Source organism: Coregonus clupeaformis, chromosome 30 (genome assembly GCF_020615455.1).
Source record: "Coregonus clupeaformis isolate EN_2021a chromosome 30, ASM2061545v1, whole genome shotgun sequence".
NCBI classification, from domain to species: Eukaryota; Metazoa; Chordata; class Actinopteri; order Salmoniformes; family Salmonidae; genus Coregonus; species Coregonus clupeaformis.
In genome coordinates, this window is record NC_059221.1 from 14,152,674 (window position 1) to 14,169,703 (window position 17,030).

The window sequence follows — 17,030 nt, forward strand, 5'->3', positions numbered from 1 at the left end:
AATACATATGCACGCACCACTTTTCCGTTATAAATTTTTTTTCATTTCACTTCACCAATTTGGACTATTTTGTGTATGTCCATTACATTTAATCCAAATAAAAATCAATTTAAATTACAGGTTGTAATGCAACAAAATAGGAAAAACGCCAAGGGGGATGAATACTTTTGCAAGGCACTGTATAGTTTTTTGTGTGCTCTAGGGCAATGGTGTCTAGATGGAATTTGTATTCGTGGTCCTGGCAACTGGACCTTTTTTGGAACACTATTATTTTTGTCTTACTGAGATTTACTGTCAGGACCCAGGTCTGACAGAATCTGTGCAGAAGATATAGGGGCTGCTGTAGGCCCTACTTGGTTGGGAAAAGAAGCACCAGATCATCAGCAAAAAGTAGACATTTGACTTCAGATTCTAGTAGGGTGAGGCCGGGTGCTGCAGACTGTTCTAGTGCCCTCGCCAATTCGTTGATATATATGTTCTTTCTCTCTCTCTCTCGCTCTCTCTCTCTCTCTCTCTCTCCCTCTCTCTTACTCACTCTCTCTACAGAGATTCTGGAGGGAGGCGTCCAGATCGTCCACAACAGGTTCCTGAGATATGGTCCCTGGGTGAACTGGGATGATATTGTGAGGGACAGGGATAGGGCCAAGGCTCCCATTGACATCCAGTTGAACGGCGAAAGAGGTCAGTGTCTGTCCGTTAGAATAGGACAAGTTGTTAGAGCCTGATCTGATGTATTTGAAATATTCAAAAAGAGATCAGGATTCCGGTTGAGATTCCGAACTCTAGCTAGAGCATGAACTTTGACCTCTTTGACCGCTGTTCCTGGGTGAGCCATTGGCTGCTATATCTGACTGATAATGATGTTCCATGTCTGTAGGGCCTTGTCACCCCTCCTGTGGGGAGAACTGCTGGGGGCCTGGTGAAGAACACTGCCAGATCTGTAAGTTGATTTCTGCCTCTAAATGTCTCTGGATGGTCGTTCTCAAATCTCTCTTTCGGTCACTTATTCTATCTCTCTCTCTTCTCTATCAATCCCTTACTCTATTTCCAGCTCGCTCACTCACACTCTCTACTTTCTTCCCACCTCTCTCTCTTTGTGGTTTGTGACATGTTGTTGGCCATAAACATCCCCTCACTAACCCTCCTCTGTCCCCCTCAGTGACTAAGACAGTGTGCGCTCCTCAGTGTAACGGCCGTTGTTTCGGGACCAGCCCCAGGGACTGCTGTCACATAGAGTGTGCAGGGGGCTGCTATGGACCTCAGGATATGGATTGCTTTGTGAGTGATGAGTACTGCCTCTCTATCTCTGTTTCTCACTATCTCTCTCTCTCTCTCTCTCTCTCTCCAGGAAACCTGCTCATTAGCTAATGAATAGTAATTGAACAGCTAGTTGTAGCTATTTTGAGTATATTTGAGTAAACAGCCTTAGGTGATGGATAATTCCTTTTAAGCCTAAAAAGATTGATACAGTAAAGCAGTTTGTGATTCATTCCTGTATATGTGTTTGTGTGTGTGCGCACGCATGTGTATGTGCATGTGTGTTTGTGTGTGCGTGTGTGTCTACCTCCCTACTCTCAGGCGTGCGGTCACTTCAACGACTCCGGGTCCTGTGTGCCCCAGTGTCCCCAGACTCTGATCTACAACAAACAGACGTTTCAGATGGAGACGAATCCTAATGCCAAGTATCAGTACGGATCCATCTGTGTCTCCCACTGCCCCAGTGAGTACCCTCCCTGTGTGTGTGTGTACAGTGGCTTGCGAAAGTATTCACTCCCCTTGGCATTTTTCCTATTTTGTTGCCTTACAACCTGGAATTAAAATAGATTTTTTGGGGGTTTGTATCATTTGATTTACACAACAAGCCTACTACTTTGAAGATGCAAAATATTTTTTATTGTGAAACAAACAAGAAATAAGAAAAAAAAACAGAACTTGAGCGCGCATAACTATTCACCCCCCCAAAGTCAATACTTTGTAGAGCCATCTTTTGCAGCAATTACAGCTGCAAGTCTCTTGGGGTATGTCTCTATAAGCTTGGAACATCTAGCCACTGGAATCTTTGCCTATTCTTCAAGGCAAAACTGCTCCAGCTCCTTCAAGTTGGATGGGTTCCGCTGGTGTACAGCAATCTTTAAGTCATACCACAGATTCTCAATTGGATTGAGGTCTGGGCTTTGACTAGGCCATTCCAAGACATTTAAATGTTTTCCCTTAAACCACTCAAGTGTTGCTTTAGCAGTATGCTTAGGGTCATTGTCCTGATGGAAGGTGAACCTCTGTCCCAGTCTCAAATCTCTGGAAGACTGAAACAGGTTTCCCTCAAGAATTTCCCTGTATTTAGCGCCATCCATCATTCCTTCAATTCTGACCAGTTTCCCAGTCCCTGCCGATGAAAAACATCCCCACAGCATGATGCTGCCACCACCATGCTTCACTGTGGGGATGGTGTTCTCGGGGTGATGAGAGGTGTTGGGTTTGCGCCAGACATAGCGTTTTCCTTGATAGCCAAAAAGCTCAATTTTAGTCTCATCTGACCAGAGTACCTTCTTCCATATGTTTGGGGAGTCTCCCACATGCCTTTTGGCGAACACCAAATGTGTTTGCTTATTTTGTTCTTTAAGCAATGGCTTTTTTCTGGCCACTCTTCCCTAAAGCCCAGCTCTGTGGAGTGTACGGCTTAAAGTGGTCCTATGGACAGATACTCCAATCTCCGCTGTGGATCTTTGCAGCTCCTTCAGGGTTATCTTTGGTCTCTTTGTTGCCTCTCTGATTAATGCCCTCCTTGCCTGATCCGTGAGTTTTGGTGGGCGGCCCTCTCTTGGCAGGTTTGTTGTGGGGCCATATTCTTTCCATTTTTTAATAATTGATTTAATGGTGCTCCGTGGGATGTTCAAAGTTTCTAATAAAAAAAATTATAACCCAACCCTGATCTGTACTTCTCCACAACTTTGTCCCTGACCTGTTTGGAGAGCTCCTTGGTCTTCATGGTGCCGCTTGCTTGGTGGTGCCCCTTGCATAGTGGTGTTGCAGACTCTGGGGCCTTTCAGAACAGGTGTATATATACTGAGATCATGTGACAGATCATGTGACACTTAGATTGCACACAGGTGGACTTTATTTACCTAATTATGTGACTTCTGAAGGTAATTGGTTGCACCAGATCTTATTTAGGGGCTTCATAGCAAAGGGGGTGAATACATATGCACGCACCACTTTTCTGTTATTTATTTTTTAGAATTTCTTGAAACAAGTTATTTTTTTCACCAATTTGGTCTATTTTGTGTATGTCCATTACATTTAATCCAAATAAAAATCAATTTAAATGTCAGGTTGTAATGCAACAATATAGGAAAAACGCGAAGGGGGATGAATACTTTTGCAAGGCACTGTATAGTTTTTTGTGTGCTCTAGGGCAACGGTGTCTAGATGGAATTTGTATTCGTGGTCCTGGCAACTGGACCTTTTTTGGAACACCATATACTTTTGCAAGGCACTGTATTCCATTGATATTATAATATTCTTCCTTTTGATTTCTGTATCTCTTATCTCCCTCCCTACTTCCCCCTTCTCTCTCTCTCCCCCTTCTCTCCTCTCTCTCTCTCCCACCTCTCTTCCCTCTCTCCCCCCTCTCTCCCATCTCTCCCCCTTCTCTCCTCTCTCTCCCCCTTCTCTCCTCTCTCTCTCCCACCTCTCTCCTCTCTCCTCTCTCTCCCCTCTCCCCTCTCTCTCTCTCCCCCTTCTCTCCTCTCTCTCCCCTCCTCTCTCTCTCCCCCTTCTCTCCTCTCTCTCTCCCCCCTCTCTCCTCTCTCTCTCCTCTCTCTCTCTCCCCCTTCTCTCATCTCTCTCTCCCCCCTTCTCTCCTCTCTCTCTCCCCCTTCTCTCCTCTCTCTCTCCCCCTTCTCTCCTCTCTCTCCCCTCCTCTCCTCTCTCTCTCCCCTCCTCTCTCTCTCCCACCTCCCACCTCTCTCCTCTCTCTCTCCCACCTCTCTCCTACCTCTCTCCTCTCTCTCTCCCACCTCTCTCCTACCTCTCTCCTCTCTCTCTCTCCCACCTCTCTCTCTCTCCCCCCTCTCTCCTCTCTCTCTCTCTCCCCTCTCTCTCTCTCCCCCCTCTCTCCTCTCTCTCTCTCTCACCCATCTCTCCTCTCTCTCTCTCCTCTCTCTCTCCCCCTTCTCTCCTCTCTCTCTCCCCTCTCTCTCTCCCCCATGCAGCCCACTTTGTGGTGGACGGCAGCTCCTGTGTGAGCGGCTGTCCTCCAGACAAGAAGGAGGTGGAGAGGAGTGGTCAGAGGCAGTGTGAGCTTTGTGGAGGACTGTGCCCTAAAGGTAAATCCACCAGTCAATTACACACACCATGACTCCATTCACTTTCAATGGCTATTGACATACTGCTGCTAGATTATGCTGGTAGTTTGTGCAAGGATTGCATGTGGTTATTTCTATTGTTTATGGTATATTGATACAATACAGAATGCTCAATGAAACACGTATGCACTGCGGGTCTTTGGGGTTATGGTATTGAAGCATGGGTTAATTACGAAGATCCATGATAACAGTTTGCACATGACTAAAGAGGAGAATATCTCTCCCTGTTTCATAATCTAGCCTGTGAGGGCACAGGTCCTGAGCACAGACAGACGGTGGACTCCAGTAACATCGACAGCTTCATCAACTGCACCAAGATACAAGGCAGCCTGCACTTCCTGGTCACAGGGATTCTTGGGTAAGTGAGTTTATTAAACACAGACCATTGGAGTTACAGTGATTGTTTCATTGGTCCTCATCATTAGTATATGTGTGTACTGTGTATAAAGTAGAACTGCTCTGTGTTTTTCAGTGATGACTATAAGAAAATCCCACCTCTGGACCCTAAGAAGCTGGAGGTCTTCCGCTCTGTCCAGGAGATAACAGGTAGGTGTATGTGTGTGTTTGTGCGTGCATGTGTGTGTTATCTAGGTGCATATATTTGCATACATATAAACTAAGGTTGCTTGACCATTGTATGTGTCTTTGCTGTACAGATATCCTAGACATCCAGTCGTGGCCTAAAGAACTGTCAGATCTTTCAGTGTTCTCCAATCTTACCACCATACAGGGAAGATCTCTTCACAAGTAAGGCTGTGTGTGTGTGTGTGTTTGTGTGCTTGCATGCGTGTTTGCGTGCATGCTTATGTATGCGTGTGATTGTATGTGTGTGTCAGAGGAGACTGGTGGGAGGAGCTATAGGAGGACGGGCTCATTGTAATGGCTGGAATGGTATCAAACACATAAAACATATGGAAACCACGTTTGACTCCGTTCCATTGATTCCATTCCAGCCATTACAATGAGCCCTTCCTCCTATAGCTCCTCCCACCATTCTCCACTGGTGTGTGTGTGTGTGAGAAAGTCCATATTTCTATATAACTCAAACCTCATGATGTTTTGACATATAACCCGATCATATCATTTGATCCACACATGTCATTTAATTCTCTCCTCTGTTTGCTTTAATAATACCAGAAGCTGCTTTTTGTGTCAACAGCCCCCTGTCATGCATGTCACTGGTGTATGTAATCCCTCTATCTCTCTCTTTGTGTCTCACCCTCCTGTCCCCTCTGCTCCCGATGTCCCTCTCCAGCGCAAAGAGGTATGGCCTGCGCTGTGTACCTTTTTAAACCAAAGCATAGCCTTAAGGCTGTCTAATACAGATAGTGTGTGACTGTGATGCTGTGATATCTTAATAAACTAGCTATTGCCAGTTTGTTTCTACAAATAAAGTAATATTTCATTGAATTGTTGTTTCCTTTTGCGGTTTAGGATGCTCTTCAAAAGTGTTAATTTGATGATATTAGAGATCGTTTGACTTCTTTTACCATTACCAATCTCAAATGTTTATTTTCTGCTCTCCTCCAGGCGTTTCTCTCTGATGGTCATGCGTGTTCCATCCATCACCTCTCTGGGTCTGCGTTCCCTGAGAGAGATCAGTGACGGCAACGTGTATCTCACCCATAACGCCAACCTGTGTTACCACCACACAGTCAACTGGACACGCCTGTTCACCGGGCACGCCACACACCTCAACGACATCAAAGACAACAGGCCTCTGAGAGAGTGTGGTGAGGCTGGGCTTCAAAATGGCATGAGAGAGGCATCTCAGCTACTGGCTGTTTTAATCTTGCAGGGCCGAATGCTGACCTGAGATCTGCACGCTGAATTCCAATTTTCCGATGACGTCAATTATGATTGAAGTGAAAGTCAGAGTTGCACATACTCTGAATAAGGCCTGCAGTTAGCATACAACATGAGAAACTGCTGTTTAGCAGTTAATTTAACCATAATCGGACAATAATCATTTTACGGTCTGTCCTGTGTTAGCAGTTCTGTGACGTTCATGTGTTGATGTATGTTGTTTACAGTTGAGGAGGGCCACGTGTGTGACCCGCTGTGTTCAGACTCAGGCTGCTGGGGCCCAGGGCCCAGCCAGTGTCTCTCCTGCAGGAACCACAGCCGAGACTCTACTTGTGTGGCACACTGCAACTTCTACACAGGGTCAGTGGGACTGAGAGAGAGAGAGACAGAGTTAGAGGGGATAGGTGGCTGGCTTTGGTGTGTTTGTGTGTGTTTGGGAGTCTGCTGTGTGTTTAACCATCACTCTGTTGTGTCTCTCTTACCCACCAGTCAGCCTAGGGAGTTTGCAGGGTCTAAGGGGGAGTGTGTCGTCTGTCATCCAGAGTGTCAGCCACAGGAAGGGAGGGGCAGCTGTACTGGACCGGTACACACACCATTTTTCTCACTATCGTTCTCTTCCTCTTTCTTTCTTTCTCTCTCAAATTCAGATTGCTTTATTGGCATGAGAAACATTGTGTAAATATTACCAAAGCAGCGATGTATACAATATACCAGGGTTCTTCAATTCCAGTCCCGGAGGGCCGAAACACCTCTGTTTTTCATCCTCTCCTTCTAATCAGGGGCTAATTCAGACCTGGGACACCAGGTGAGTGCAATTAACTACCAGGTAGAAATAAAAAACAGAAGTGTTTCGGCCCTCCAGGACCGGAATTGAAGAACCCTGCAATAAACAATTTACACATTGGCCAGTTTATTAGATACACCCATCTAGTACCGGGTCGGACACCCCTTTGCCTCGGGGCATGGATTCTACAAGGTGTGGTGTTCAAACGTTACTCAATTGGTATCAGAGGGACCTAACGTGTGCCAGGAAAACATTCCCCACACCATTACCACCAGCCTGTACCGTTGACACCAGGTAGGATGGGGCCATGGACTCATGCTGCTTATGCCAAATCCTGACTCTGCCATCAGCATGATGCAACAGGAACCGGGATTCAATGTTTTTCCACTCCTCAGTTGTCCAGTGTTGGTGATCGCGTGATCGCTCTTATCCAGAAGCAATTAGGGTTAAGTGCCTTGCTCAAGGGCACATCGACAGATTTTTCACCTAGTCGGCTTGGGGATTAGAACCAGCGACCTTTCAGTTACTGGCACAACGCTCTTAACCACTAAGCTACCTGCCGCCCATCTGTGACAAGGAGTTGTGTGTTCCGAGATGCCGTTCTACACACCACTGTTGTACTGCGCCGTTATTTGTCTGTTTGTGGCCCGCCTGTTAGCTTGCACAATTCTTGCCATTCTCCTTCAACCTCTCTCATCAACGAGCTGTTTTCGGCCACAGGACTACCGCTGACTGGATGTTTTTTATTTGTCACACCATTCTCTGTAAACCCTAGACACTGTCATGCGTGAAAAGCCCAGGAGATCGGCCGTTTCTGAGATACTGGATCAGACGCGCCAGGCACCGACAATCATACCACGCTCAAAGTCGCTTAGGTCACTCGTTTTGCCTATGCTAACGTTTAATCAAACAGTAACTGAATGCCTCGATGCCTGTCTGCCTCCTTTATATAGCAAGCCATGGCCACGTGACTCACTGTCTGTAGGAGCTAACCATTTTCGTGAATGTGGTGGTGTACCTAATAAACATTGTGATGAGAAATTCATAAAATTGTACATAATAATCTAATAAAATAGTAATAATAATATTTATTGAAATAACAACAATAGAATGACAACAGTGGATAGTGGGGACAATAATAAACATCTCTCTCTCTCGTCCTCTCGATCTCTCTCTCTCAATCTCCCTAGCAACTAACCCTCACTGCCAACTTCACCTATACAGTCTATAAGTGAAAGGATAGAAAGGGTTATGGCTGAGATCTAATACTTTTACACTGTTCTTGGCTTTTCATTCTCTCATTCCTCAGATGATTTGGTGTATGACTCATTTTATTACGGTAGTAGTGACCTCCGTCATGAAGCATGTCCTCCCACACTGTTTTCACAGTAGTCTGTTGTGTTTTCTGTGATCTTTCTGTTGCTTAGGACATACTGTTCTGAGAACTAAAACACTATCCTCTTAGGTGATAGGCATTTGTTTGCTTTTGGCTTATCAGTATTTCTCAATAATCGTATGTGGCATTGTATTTGAAATCTAAATGGTGATGATTCATTTGGTAGTTAACCCACACACACCTTTCCACATCACATACCCTGTGCATGACATCATGTACCGCAAGAGAATGGGAATAATGCCAGGCCAAACAGGGTGGACTAGTATATTGCCCAAGCTGCAGTATATTGCCCATTAGATATCACATCAACATCAGATTCTATTTCTTATCATACAGGAACACATTTGCAGAAAGAGTGCCGTAATGTTTCACTCTTCATCAATATAGTGGCTTATATGCCCTCTTTTCTGACATTGGTAACTGATTTCTCTCTTTCTCCCTCCCTCCCCCCTCTCTCTGTCTCTCTCTTTCCCTCACCCACCTGTCTCTCTTTCCTTCTTTCTCCCTCTCTCTTCTCTTTCTCTCTCTCCCCCTCTCTCTCAGGGGTCTGAAGAGTGTGTGGTGTGTGCCAGTCTGAGAGACGGTCCTCACTGTGTGCCCTCCTGCCCCAGTGGGGTGAATGGAGAGAACGGGCAGTTCATCTTCAAATACCCCAACAAGGACAACTACTGTGAGCCCTGCCATGTCAACTGCACACAGGGGTGGGTGGGTGTGTGTGTGTGTGTGTGTGTGTGTGTGTGTGTGTGCGTGCGTGCGTGTGTGTGCTGCAGAGTAAAGCTGTGCCTCTTGTTGCAGGTGTTCGGGTCCAGGATTGAGTGACTGTATAGACAACACTAGACACTCCACTAGGTGAGTGTCTCCCCCTGCTGGTGTTTATATGAACACACACACCCCCACTCAAACAAATCAAATCAAATTATATTGGTCACATGCACCGAATACAACAGGTGTAGACTTTACAGTGAAATGCTTACTTACGAGCCCTTTCCCAACAGTGCAGAGTTAAAAAGTATGACAAATCTTTGCTAAATAACACAATAAAAACAATAATGAGGCTATATACAAGGAGTACCAGTACCGGGTCAATGTGCAGGGGTACAAGGTAGTTGAGGTAATTGAGGTAATACAGTATGTACATGTGGGTAGGGGTAAAAGTGACTAGGCATTCAGGATATATAATAAGCAGAGTAGCAGCAGCGTACAGTTGAAGTCAGAAGTTTACATACACCTTAGCCAATTACATTTAAACTCAGTTTTTCACAATTCCTGATATTTATTCCTAGTAGAAACTCCCTGTCTTAGGTCAGTTAGGCTCACAACTTTATTTTAAGAATGTGAAATGTCAGAATAATAGTAGAGTGATTTATTTCAGCTTTTATTTCTTTCATCACATTCCCAGTGGGTCAGAAGTTTACATACACTCAATTAGTATTTGGTAGCATTGCCTTTCAATTGTTTAACTTGGGTCAAACGTTTCGGGTAGCCTTCCACAAGCTTCCCACAATAAGTTGGGTGAATTTTGGCCCATTCCTCCTGACAGAGCTGGTGTAACTGAGTCAGGTTTGTAGGCCTCCTTGCTTGCACACACGTTTTCAGTTCTGCCCACAACTTTCTATAGGGTTGAGGTTAGGGCTTTGTGATGGCCACTCCAATACCTTGACTTTGTTGTCCTTAAGCCATTTTGCCACAACGTTGGAAGTATGCTTGGGGTCATTGTCCATTTGGAAGACCCATTTGCGACCAAGCTTTAACTTCCTGACTGATGTCTTGAGATGTTGCTTCAATATATCCACATAATTTTCCTTCCTCATGAAGCCATCTATTTTGTGAAGTGCACCAGTCCCTCCTGCAGCAAAGCACCCCCACAGCATGATGCTGCCACCCCCCGTGCTTCACGGTTGGGATGGTGTTCCTTTTTCCTCCAAACGTAACGATGGTCATTATGGCCAAACAGTTCTATTTTTGTTTCATCAGACCAGAGGACATTTCTCCAAAAAGTACTATCTTTGTCCCCATGAGCAATTGCAAACCGTAGACTGGCTATTTTATGGCGGTTTTGGAGCAGTGGCTTCTTTCTTGCTGAGCGGCCTTTCAGGTTATGCCGATATAGGACTCGTTTTACTTGGGATATAGATACTTTTGTACCTGTTTCCTCCAGCATCTTCGCAAGGTCCTTTGCTGTTGTTCTGGGATTGATTCGCATTTTTCGCCCCAAAGTACGTTCATCTCTAGGAGACAGAACGCGTCTCCTTCCTGAGCGGTATGACGGCTGCGTGGTCCCATGGTGTTCATACTTCCGTACTATTGTTTGTACAGATGAACGTTGTACCTTCAGGCGTTTGGAAATTGCTCCCAATGATGAACCAGACTGAGGTCTTGGCTGATTTCTTTTGATTTTCCCATGATGTCAAGCAAAGAGGCACTGAGTTTGAAGGTAGGCCTTGAAATACATCCACAGGTACACCTCCAATTGACTCAAATAATGTAAATTAGCCTATTTTAAAAGCCATGACATCATTTTCTGGAATTTTCCAAGCTGTTTAAAGACACAGTCAACTTAATGTATGTAAACCTCTGACCCACTGGAATTGTAATACAGTGAAATAATCTGTCTGTAAACAATTGTTGGAAAAATGACTTGTGTCATACACAAAGTAGATGTTCTAACCGACTTCCCAAAACTATAGTTTGTTAACAAGAAATTTGTGGAGTGGTTGAAAAACAAGTTTTAATGACTCCAACCTAAGTGTATGTAAACTTCCGACTTCAACTGTATATTTAGTATAGGTTTATTTAAAAAGGATAACTTTTTTAATGTTTCACTATTTTAGATTTTATGAAATTCACTGAGGAGGATGGTCCTCCCCTTCCTCCTCTGAGGAGCCTCCACTGCTGAAAACCCTATTGACACTTCAACTGTGTGTGTGTGTGTGTGTGTGTGTGTGTGTGTGTGTGTGTGTGTGTGTGTGTAGAGTCTAGTGAGCAAAACAATTACGATAAATAAATAAATACCAATTTTTCTCCTGTAGCCCTCAGATCACAGGGATAGCGTTGGGAGTGCCGGCTGCCCTCATAGTCTGCCTGGCATTGTTTGTGTTGGGCATGCTGTACCACCGTGGCCTGGCCATCCACAGGAAGAGAGCCATGAGGAGGTACCTGGAGAGTGGAGAGGTGAACTCCTTAGGGAAATACAGCAACTTAACTGACAGTCATTTCTGCAGAACTGAGGGAAATATTGGATGTACAGTATCAGGAAGTCTAATATAGACCTATTGTATCCAATGCACTTGTGCATTCATGTAATGTGAACTAGTGTGTTTGTGTGCTAATGTACTTGTGTGTGTGTGTGTGTGTGTGTGTGTGGCCAGAGTTTTGAGCCGCTGGGGCCAGGAGAGAAGGGAGCCAAGGTTCATGCCCGGATCCTGAGGGCCCCAGAGCTGAAAAAGATCAAAGTCCTGGGCTCTGGAGTGTTTGGCACCGTACACAAAGGCCTGTGGATCCCTGAGGGAGACTCCGTGAAGATTCCTGTAGCCATTAAGACCATCCAGGACCGCACAGGCAGACAGACCTTCACTGAGATCACTGATGTAAGAACCACACACTCTTAACACACCGATACTGAGTAACTATACTAACCTCTAGACAGAATACACTAGAATCCCTTGTCACCAGATCTGTTTGTGTAGCGCAGGTGGGTTTTATTGAAGAGTAACCTTGCCTGAGACCTAAATACTTGCGTTAGGTCCCTGAGCTAATGCCTGGGCTTTAGCTTGGTGAGCTTACACAGTCTTGTGGCACTGTCTGATTCCCTCTCTCTCACTCTGTGTGTCCGCCTGTGCAGCACATGTTGTCCATGGGCAGTCTGGACCACCCCTACATCGTCAGGCTCTTAGGTGTCTGCCCAGGTGCCAGTCTCCAGCTGGTCACCCAGCTCAGCAGCCAGGGGTCCTTACTGGAGCACATCAGGCAACACAAAGACATCCTGGACCCACAGAGACTGCTCAACTGGTGTGTGCAGATAGCTAAGGTAAGGTCACAGGGTCACGATCAATAAACAGTAGAACCCTTTTTGGTTCCAGGTCCTGTTCACCTCAAAGAACCCTTAATCAACCCCTTTTTTAAAAAAATTCTACCTGGAACCAAAAAGGTTTTTCTTACTATGGTACAGCAGAGAGAAAAAACTTATCAGGACTCGATAATGAAATCTTTGTGTGTCTTCTCTTCAGGGCATGTACTACCTAGAGGAGCACTGTATGGTCCACAGGAACCTGGCTGCCAGGAACGTGATGCTGAAAAGTGATTACTTTGTCCAGATTTCTGACTATGGTGTGGCTGACCTGCTCTATCCTGATGACAAGAAATATGTCTACAGTGACAGTAACAAGGTAATCAGGATTCAGGACTCATGAATCCTGAATTCACTGCTTCATTCACCTTAATTCATCTGGGCGGCAGGTAGCTTAGTGGTTAAGAGCGTTGTGCCAGTAACCGAAAGGTCGCTGGTTCTAATCCCCAAGCCGACTAGGTGAAAAATCTGTGCCCTTGAGCAAGGCACTTAACCCTAATTGCTCCTGTAAGTCGCTCTGGATAAGAGCGTCTGCTAAATGACTAAAATGTAATGTAAATGTATCAAGATATAATATTTCACAAGTTGTTGTCCAATATAACAGACAAAATGAGCTTCTGTTTCTATAGCTAGGTTTCCATCCAATTGGCGGCAAATATTCTATAATTCGCATAAAGAAAATATGAAAATTTTCCCACAAGTGGTCTGTTTCCACCAAACGGACTTGTGGAAAAAAAATCAGTGCGTGATGACGTAGTGCACACAAAATGTACTTTTTCGCTTAAATTTTCATGTACCAAATAAAAATCTGAAGTACAATGTGTTTCCTTCGCATTTTCAACTCTACCGACAGTTTTGTCACAAAAACGGTTGCGTTAAATAGCAAATGTGCCTACTCTGGTCTTGGCATGTGGGCTCTAGCTGTAGCTGGCAGATACAGTGTGGGTAGGCTGTGCTGGTAGGCTAGTCTACATGATGAGATTATTATGGATAACGGCGAGAATATTTGTATTTGTCAAACGGCAGCCAAGCGTCGATCATCATGTCACCACTATAAGACCCTCGATATTTATTGGAAAGGAGCATGAAGATCACTGTGTACTTTCACCACCCTGTGAAGTTCATCATAACTTATTTTATCTGTAGAGATTCCCGAGTCGTAGTGGGAGGACCACACACCATGTCTTCGCATGACAACAAGCTTACTTCGATATGATGGTTATTATATCTATAATTGCACATAAAGGCGTTTCCACCGCCATTTCTCGTATAATACATTTTACCGACACAAAAAGATCCCACCATGTCGAACGAACAAATTATCTCTCGGGCTTTATGAAATTGTACCGAAATGTCCAGCTGTCTTGATTTTTTTTATAAGATATGGAAACGTGGTTTATGTTACTTCTAGACTCCCATAAACATAAAATGGATGTCCCTGGAGAGTATCCTGTTCCGAAGATACACTCATCAGAGTGATGTCTGGAGTTATGGTAAGACAGCATGATCATCATTTTATAACACGTTTGTTTGTATGTACGGTATGTCTGTCTGTCCGGCCGCCTGTCCATCCCTCTGCTGTCCGTCCCATCTGTCGGTCTGTCATCATTATGCATCACCTCTCCCCTCTCCAGGAGTGACGGTATGGGAGATGATGTCATTTGGGGCAGAGCCCTATGCCTCCATGCAGCCACAGGACGTGCCCAGTCTACTTGAGAAGGGAGAGCGTCTGTCCCAGCCCCACATATGCACCATAGATGTCTACATGGTCATGGTCAAGTGTGAGTAATAGTATAAAGTAATGTACATATAAGGCACATCCAACGACCAACACAACTGCCATGGGATAAGAGGAAAAATACCAGCACACTTTTTAAATTCTCCTAGTTTTATTAGCAAGGTTTTGTCCACAAACGGTCCCCATCAGAACATTAATAGTTGAAATGTCGTTATTAAAATGACGTTTTTTCCTCCTTTTCCATTGGGTGACTAACACACAACATACCTCTCACTCTGTGCTCTTTGACACACATAAACAATCTTATACTGTTACAGTATATGCATAGTGCCAACCGCTGCACCCAGCAACCTTTGGACATAAAAAATCCTATTGTTTTCTATTACCAGGCTGGATGATTGACGAGAATATTCGACCAACCTTCAAAGAACTGGCCAATGACTTTATTCGCATGGCAAGAGACCCGCCTCGCTACCTTGTCATCAAGGTAAGGAAAAGATTACAGGACTATATTACTTTTCTGTCTATACACTAAGAAAGTGATACAGCATTTTACAGGAAGTAGGCTTGTAGTTTTTAACTTTTGTAGGCTTTTTGAATGGTCTTTAATGGGTAGAAACATAGCGCAATGGTCTTCAGCACAAATACTTCATAAACGGTATCTGGCAGAAGTAAAGTAATCCACAAACACAAGTATAATTTAATTGTACATATACAGTGTGATCTGGAATTATTGGATCACTTGATAAAGAGGAGCAAAAAATACTGTATAGAATAAATAATACAAATACTGCGTTATATTGTATGTTCAGAAAAATTTGAAAATTATATAATTGTATACTAATATAATTGCTCAGAGAAAGAGATTTGGTTTCTCTAGTAATAAAACAAAATCTAAAATAGATAGGGGTCAAAATGATTGTTTTCAATACTCTAGCACCCTCCGCTTTTTCAAAATGTTTTATGAGATTGGAAAACACATTGGGAGGGATCTTAGACCATTCCTCCAAGAATCTTTCCAGATCCTCGAAATCCTATGTCTGCACTTATGCACTGCCCTCTTCAATTCAAACCACAGGTTTTCAATGGGGTTCAAGTCCGGAGACTGAGATGGCCATTGCAAAATGTTGATTGTGTGGTCACTGTTCGTGTGGATTTTATTTTATTTTTTTATATTTAGAAAATGGTGTAATTTTGACCCCCTTTATCATGATTACGATCTTGTCTCATTGCTGCAACTCCCCAATGGGCTCGGGAGAGTCATGCGTCCTCCGAAACATGACCCGCCAAACTGCACTTCTTAACACCCGCTCACTTAACCCAGAAGCACCAATGTGTCAGAGGAAACACTGTTCAACTGATGAGCAAAGTCAGCCTGCAGGTGCCTGGCCTGCCACAAGGAGTCACTAGAGCACAATGAGCCAAGTAAAGCCCGCCCGGCCAAACCCTCCCCTAACCAATTGTGCGCCGCCCTATGGGACTCCCGGTCACGGCCAGTTGTGACACAGCCTGGGATTGAACCCAGGTCTGTAGTGACACCTCAAGCACTGCAATGCAGTGCCTTAGACCGCTGCGCCACTCGGGAGGCCCCCACTTTATCTTAGATGACTGCATTTGTGATTAGGGGACTGACCCCGGAAGTATGACATAATGCAGAGTCACTTTCATAGCGTATTCAAGTCCTTGAGTGGCCCATTGACAGAAGTCATTGGGCTTGTTCGACATTGCAACCGACAGTGCAAGTGGCTGCCGACTGACTGATCTACAAAGAATAACTACTCATCATAAATAACTACTCATTATTATTTGTAGATCAGTCAGTCACAATTTACCCATGATATATATTTTTCACAATTTACGGTTTTAATCCTCTCGAACACGGCCCTTATTAATGACGCTTTGCCTATAGGACAGAGGAGAGGCAGGGCCAGAAGAATCTCACCAACGGGAATCAGCACTGGCCAATTTGGAGGCAGGCCTGGAGGACCAGGATGAGGACGGTTTGGCCACTCCTCCTCTCACCTTGTCCCCATCCAGGACTCTGTCTCGCTTGAGGATGAGCTCATATAGGGTAAATCTTACTTACAGTATTCTGCACACATACAGTGGGGAGAACAAGTATTTGATACACTGCCGATTTTGCAGGTTTTCCTACTTACAAAGCATGTAGAGGTCTGTAATTTGTATCATAGGTACACTTCAACTGTGAGAGACGGAATCTAAAACAAAAATCCAGAAAATAACATTGTATGATTTTTAAGTAATTCATTTGCATTTTATTGCATATAGAGCGTTGCGCCAGTAACCGACAACTTTCCTTTCTAATTCGCAACCAGAGATCTGTATATAATGACCAGATGGTCATGTCTCTACCCTAACAATGCGAGTCGTTGTCCCAAAGGCGGGAATGCAGGCGACAAGCTTAGGTCTGCATATTATGCCCAAATAAACGCATTGGGCTTATTCAGGAAATATTTTGGCAAGAGTGAGCCCTCTCGCTTCGCCTCTTCCTCTCTGCTGAAACTAGCAAGCGAAACAGCGCTCCTCTACTGTATGTAGCCCATTTACCTGATGCTGTCTGGCCAGAAAAAGTATGACATGCCATACTCTTGTCCAGACAGCATCAGATACATGGTCTACGTATACGGAGACAGAGGGGGGCTGTTTCGCTTGCTCAGATTGATGCATCTTTCTGTCGGCGCGCGTCTCGTTCAAATAAATGATCAATATTTTATTTGGACGGGAAAGGAGGTACGGTAGGGCGGGTCAGGTACCCTAGGGCCCGCCCATAACGCCGGCCCTGCAGCAGTCATAACCATTTTATAGCTCAATGGTCATAACAACCCTACCCCAGATAGTCATGACTAACATTTACT

General features: G+C 44.6%; 1 protein-coding gene across 2 annotated transcripts in view; it reads left to right on the forward strand.

The window, feature by feature from the left end:
- The window catches only part of LOC121545855 (receptor tyrosine-protein kinase erbB-3), a 35,099-nt gene that overhangs the window by 12,492 nt on the left and 5,577 nt on the right, over positions 1-17,030 (forward strand). Inside the window, exons 4-25 of one of the 2 annotated variants that reach the window (XM_041856726.2) lie at positions 547-681; positions 878-940; positions 1,160-1,278; positions 1,579-1,720; positions 4,212-4,325; positions 4,605-4,722; positions 4,837-4,910; positions 5,021-5,111; positions 5,620-5,628; positions 5,895-6,097; positions 6,398-6,530; positions 6,660-6,753; positions 8,894-9,051; positions 9,146-9,199; positions 11,380-11,521; positions 11,719-11,937; positions 12,192-12,377; positions 12,577-12,735; positions 13,828-13,909; positions 14,051-14,197; positions 14,544-14,641; positions 16,064-16,225. In XM_041856726.2, the coding sequence (XP_041712660.1) occupies positions 547-681; positions 878-940; positions 1,160-1,278; positions 1,579-1,720; positions 4,212-4,325; positions 4,605-4,722; positions 4,837-4,910; positions 5,021-5,111; positions 5,620-5,628; positions 5,895-6,097; positions 6,398-6,530; positions 6,660-6,753; positions 8,894-9,051; positions 9,146-9,199; positions 11,380-11,521; positions 11,719-11,937; positions 12,192-12,377; positions 12,577-12,735; positions 13,828-13,909; positions 14,051-14,197; positions 14,544-14,641; positions 16,064-16,225 (2,702 nt within the window). The remainder of the gene's footprint in view (positions 1-546; positions 682-877; positions 941-1,159; positions 1,279-1,578; positions 1,721-4,211; positions 4,326-4,604; positions 4,723-4,836; positions 4,911-5,020; positions 5,112-5,619; positions 5,629-5,894; positions 6,098-6,397; positions 6,531-6,659; positions 6,754-8,893; positions 9,052-9,145; positions 9,200-11,379; positions 11,522-11,718; positions 11,938-12,191; positions 12,378-12,576; positions 12,736-13,827; positions 13,910-14,050; positions 14,198-14,543; positions 14,642-16,063; positions 16,226-17,030) is intronic. The other variant, XM_041856727.2, reaches the window with a different exon arrangement.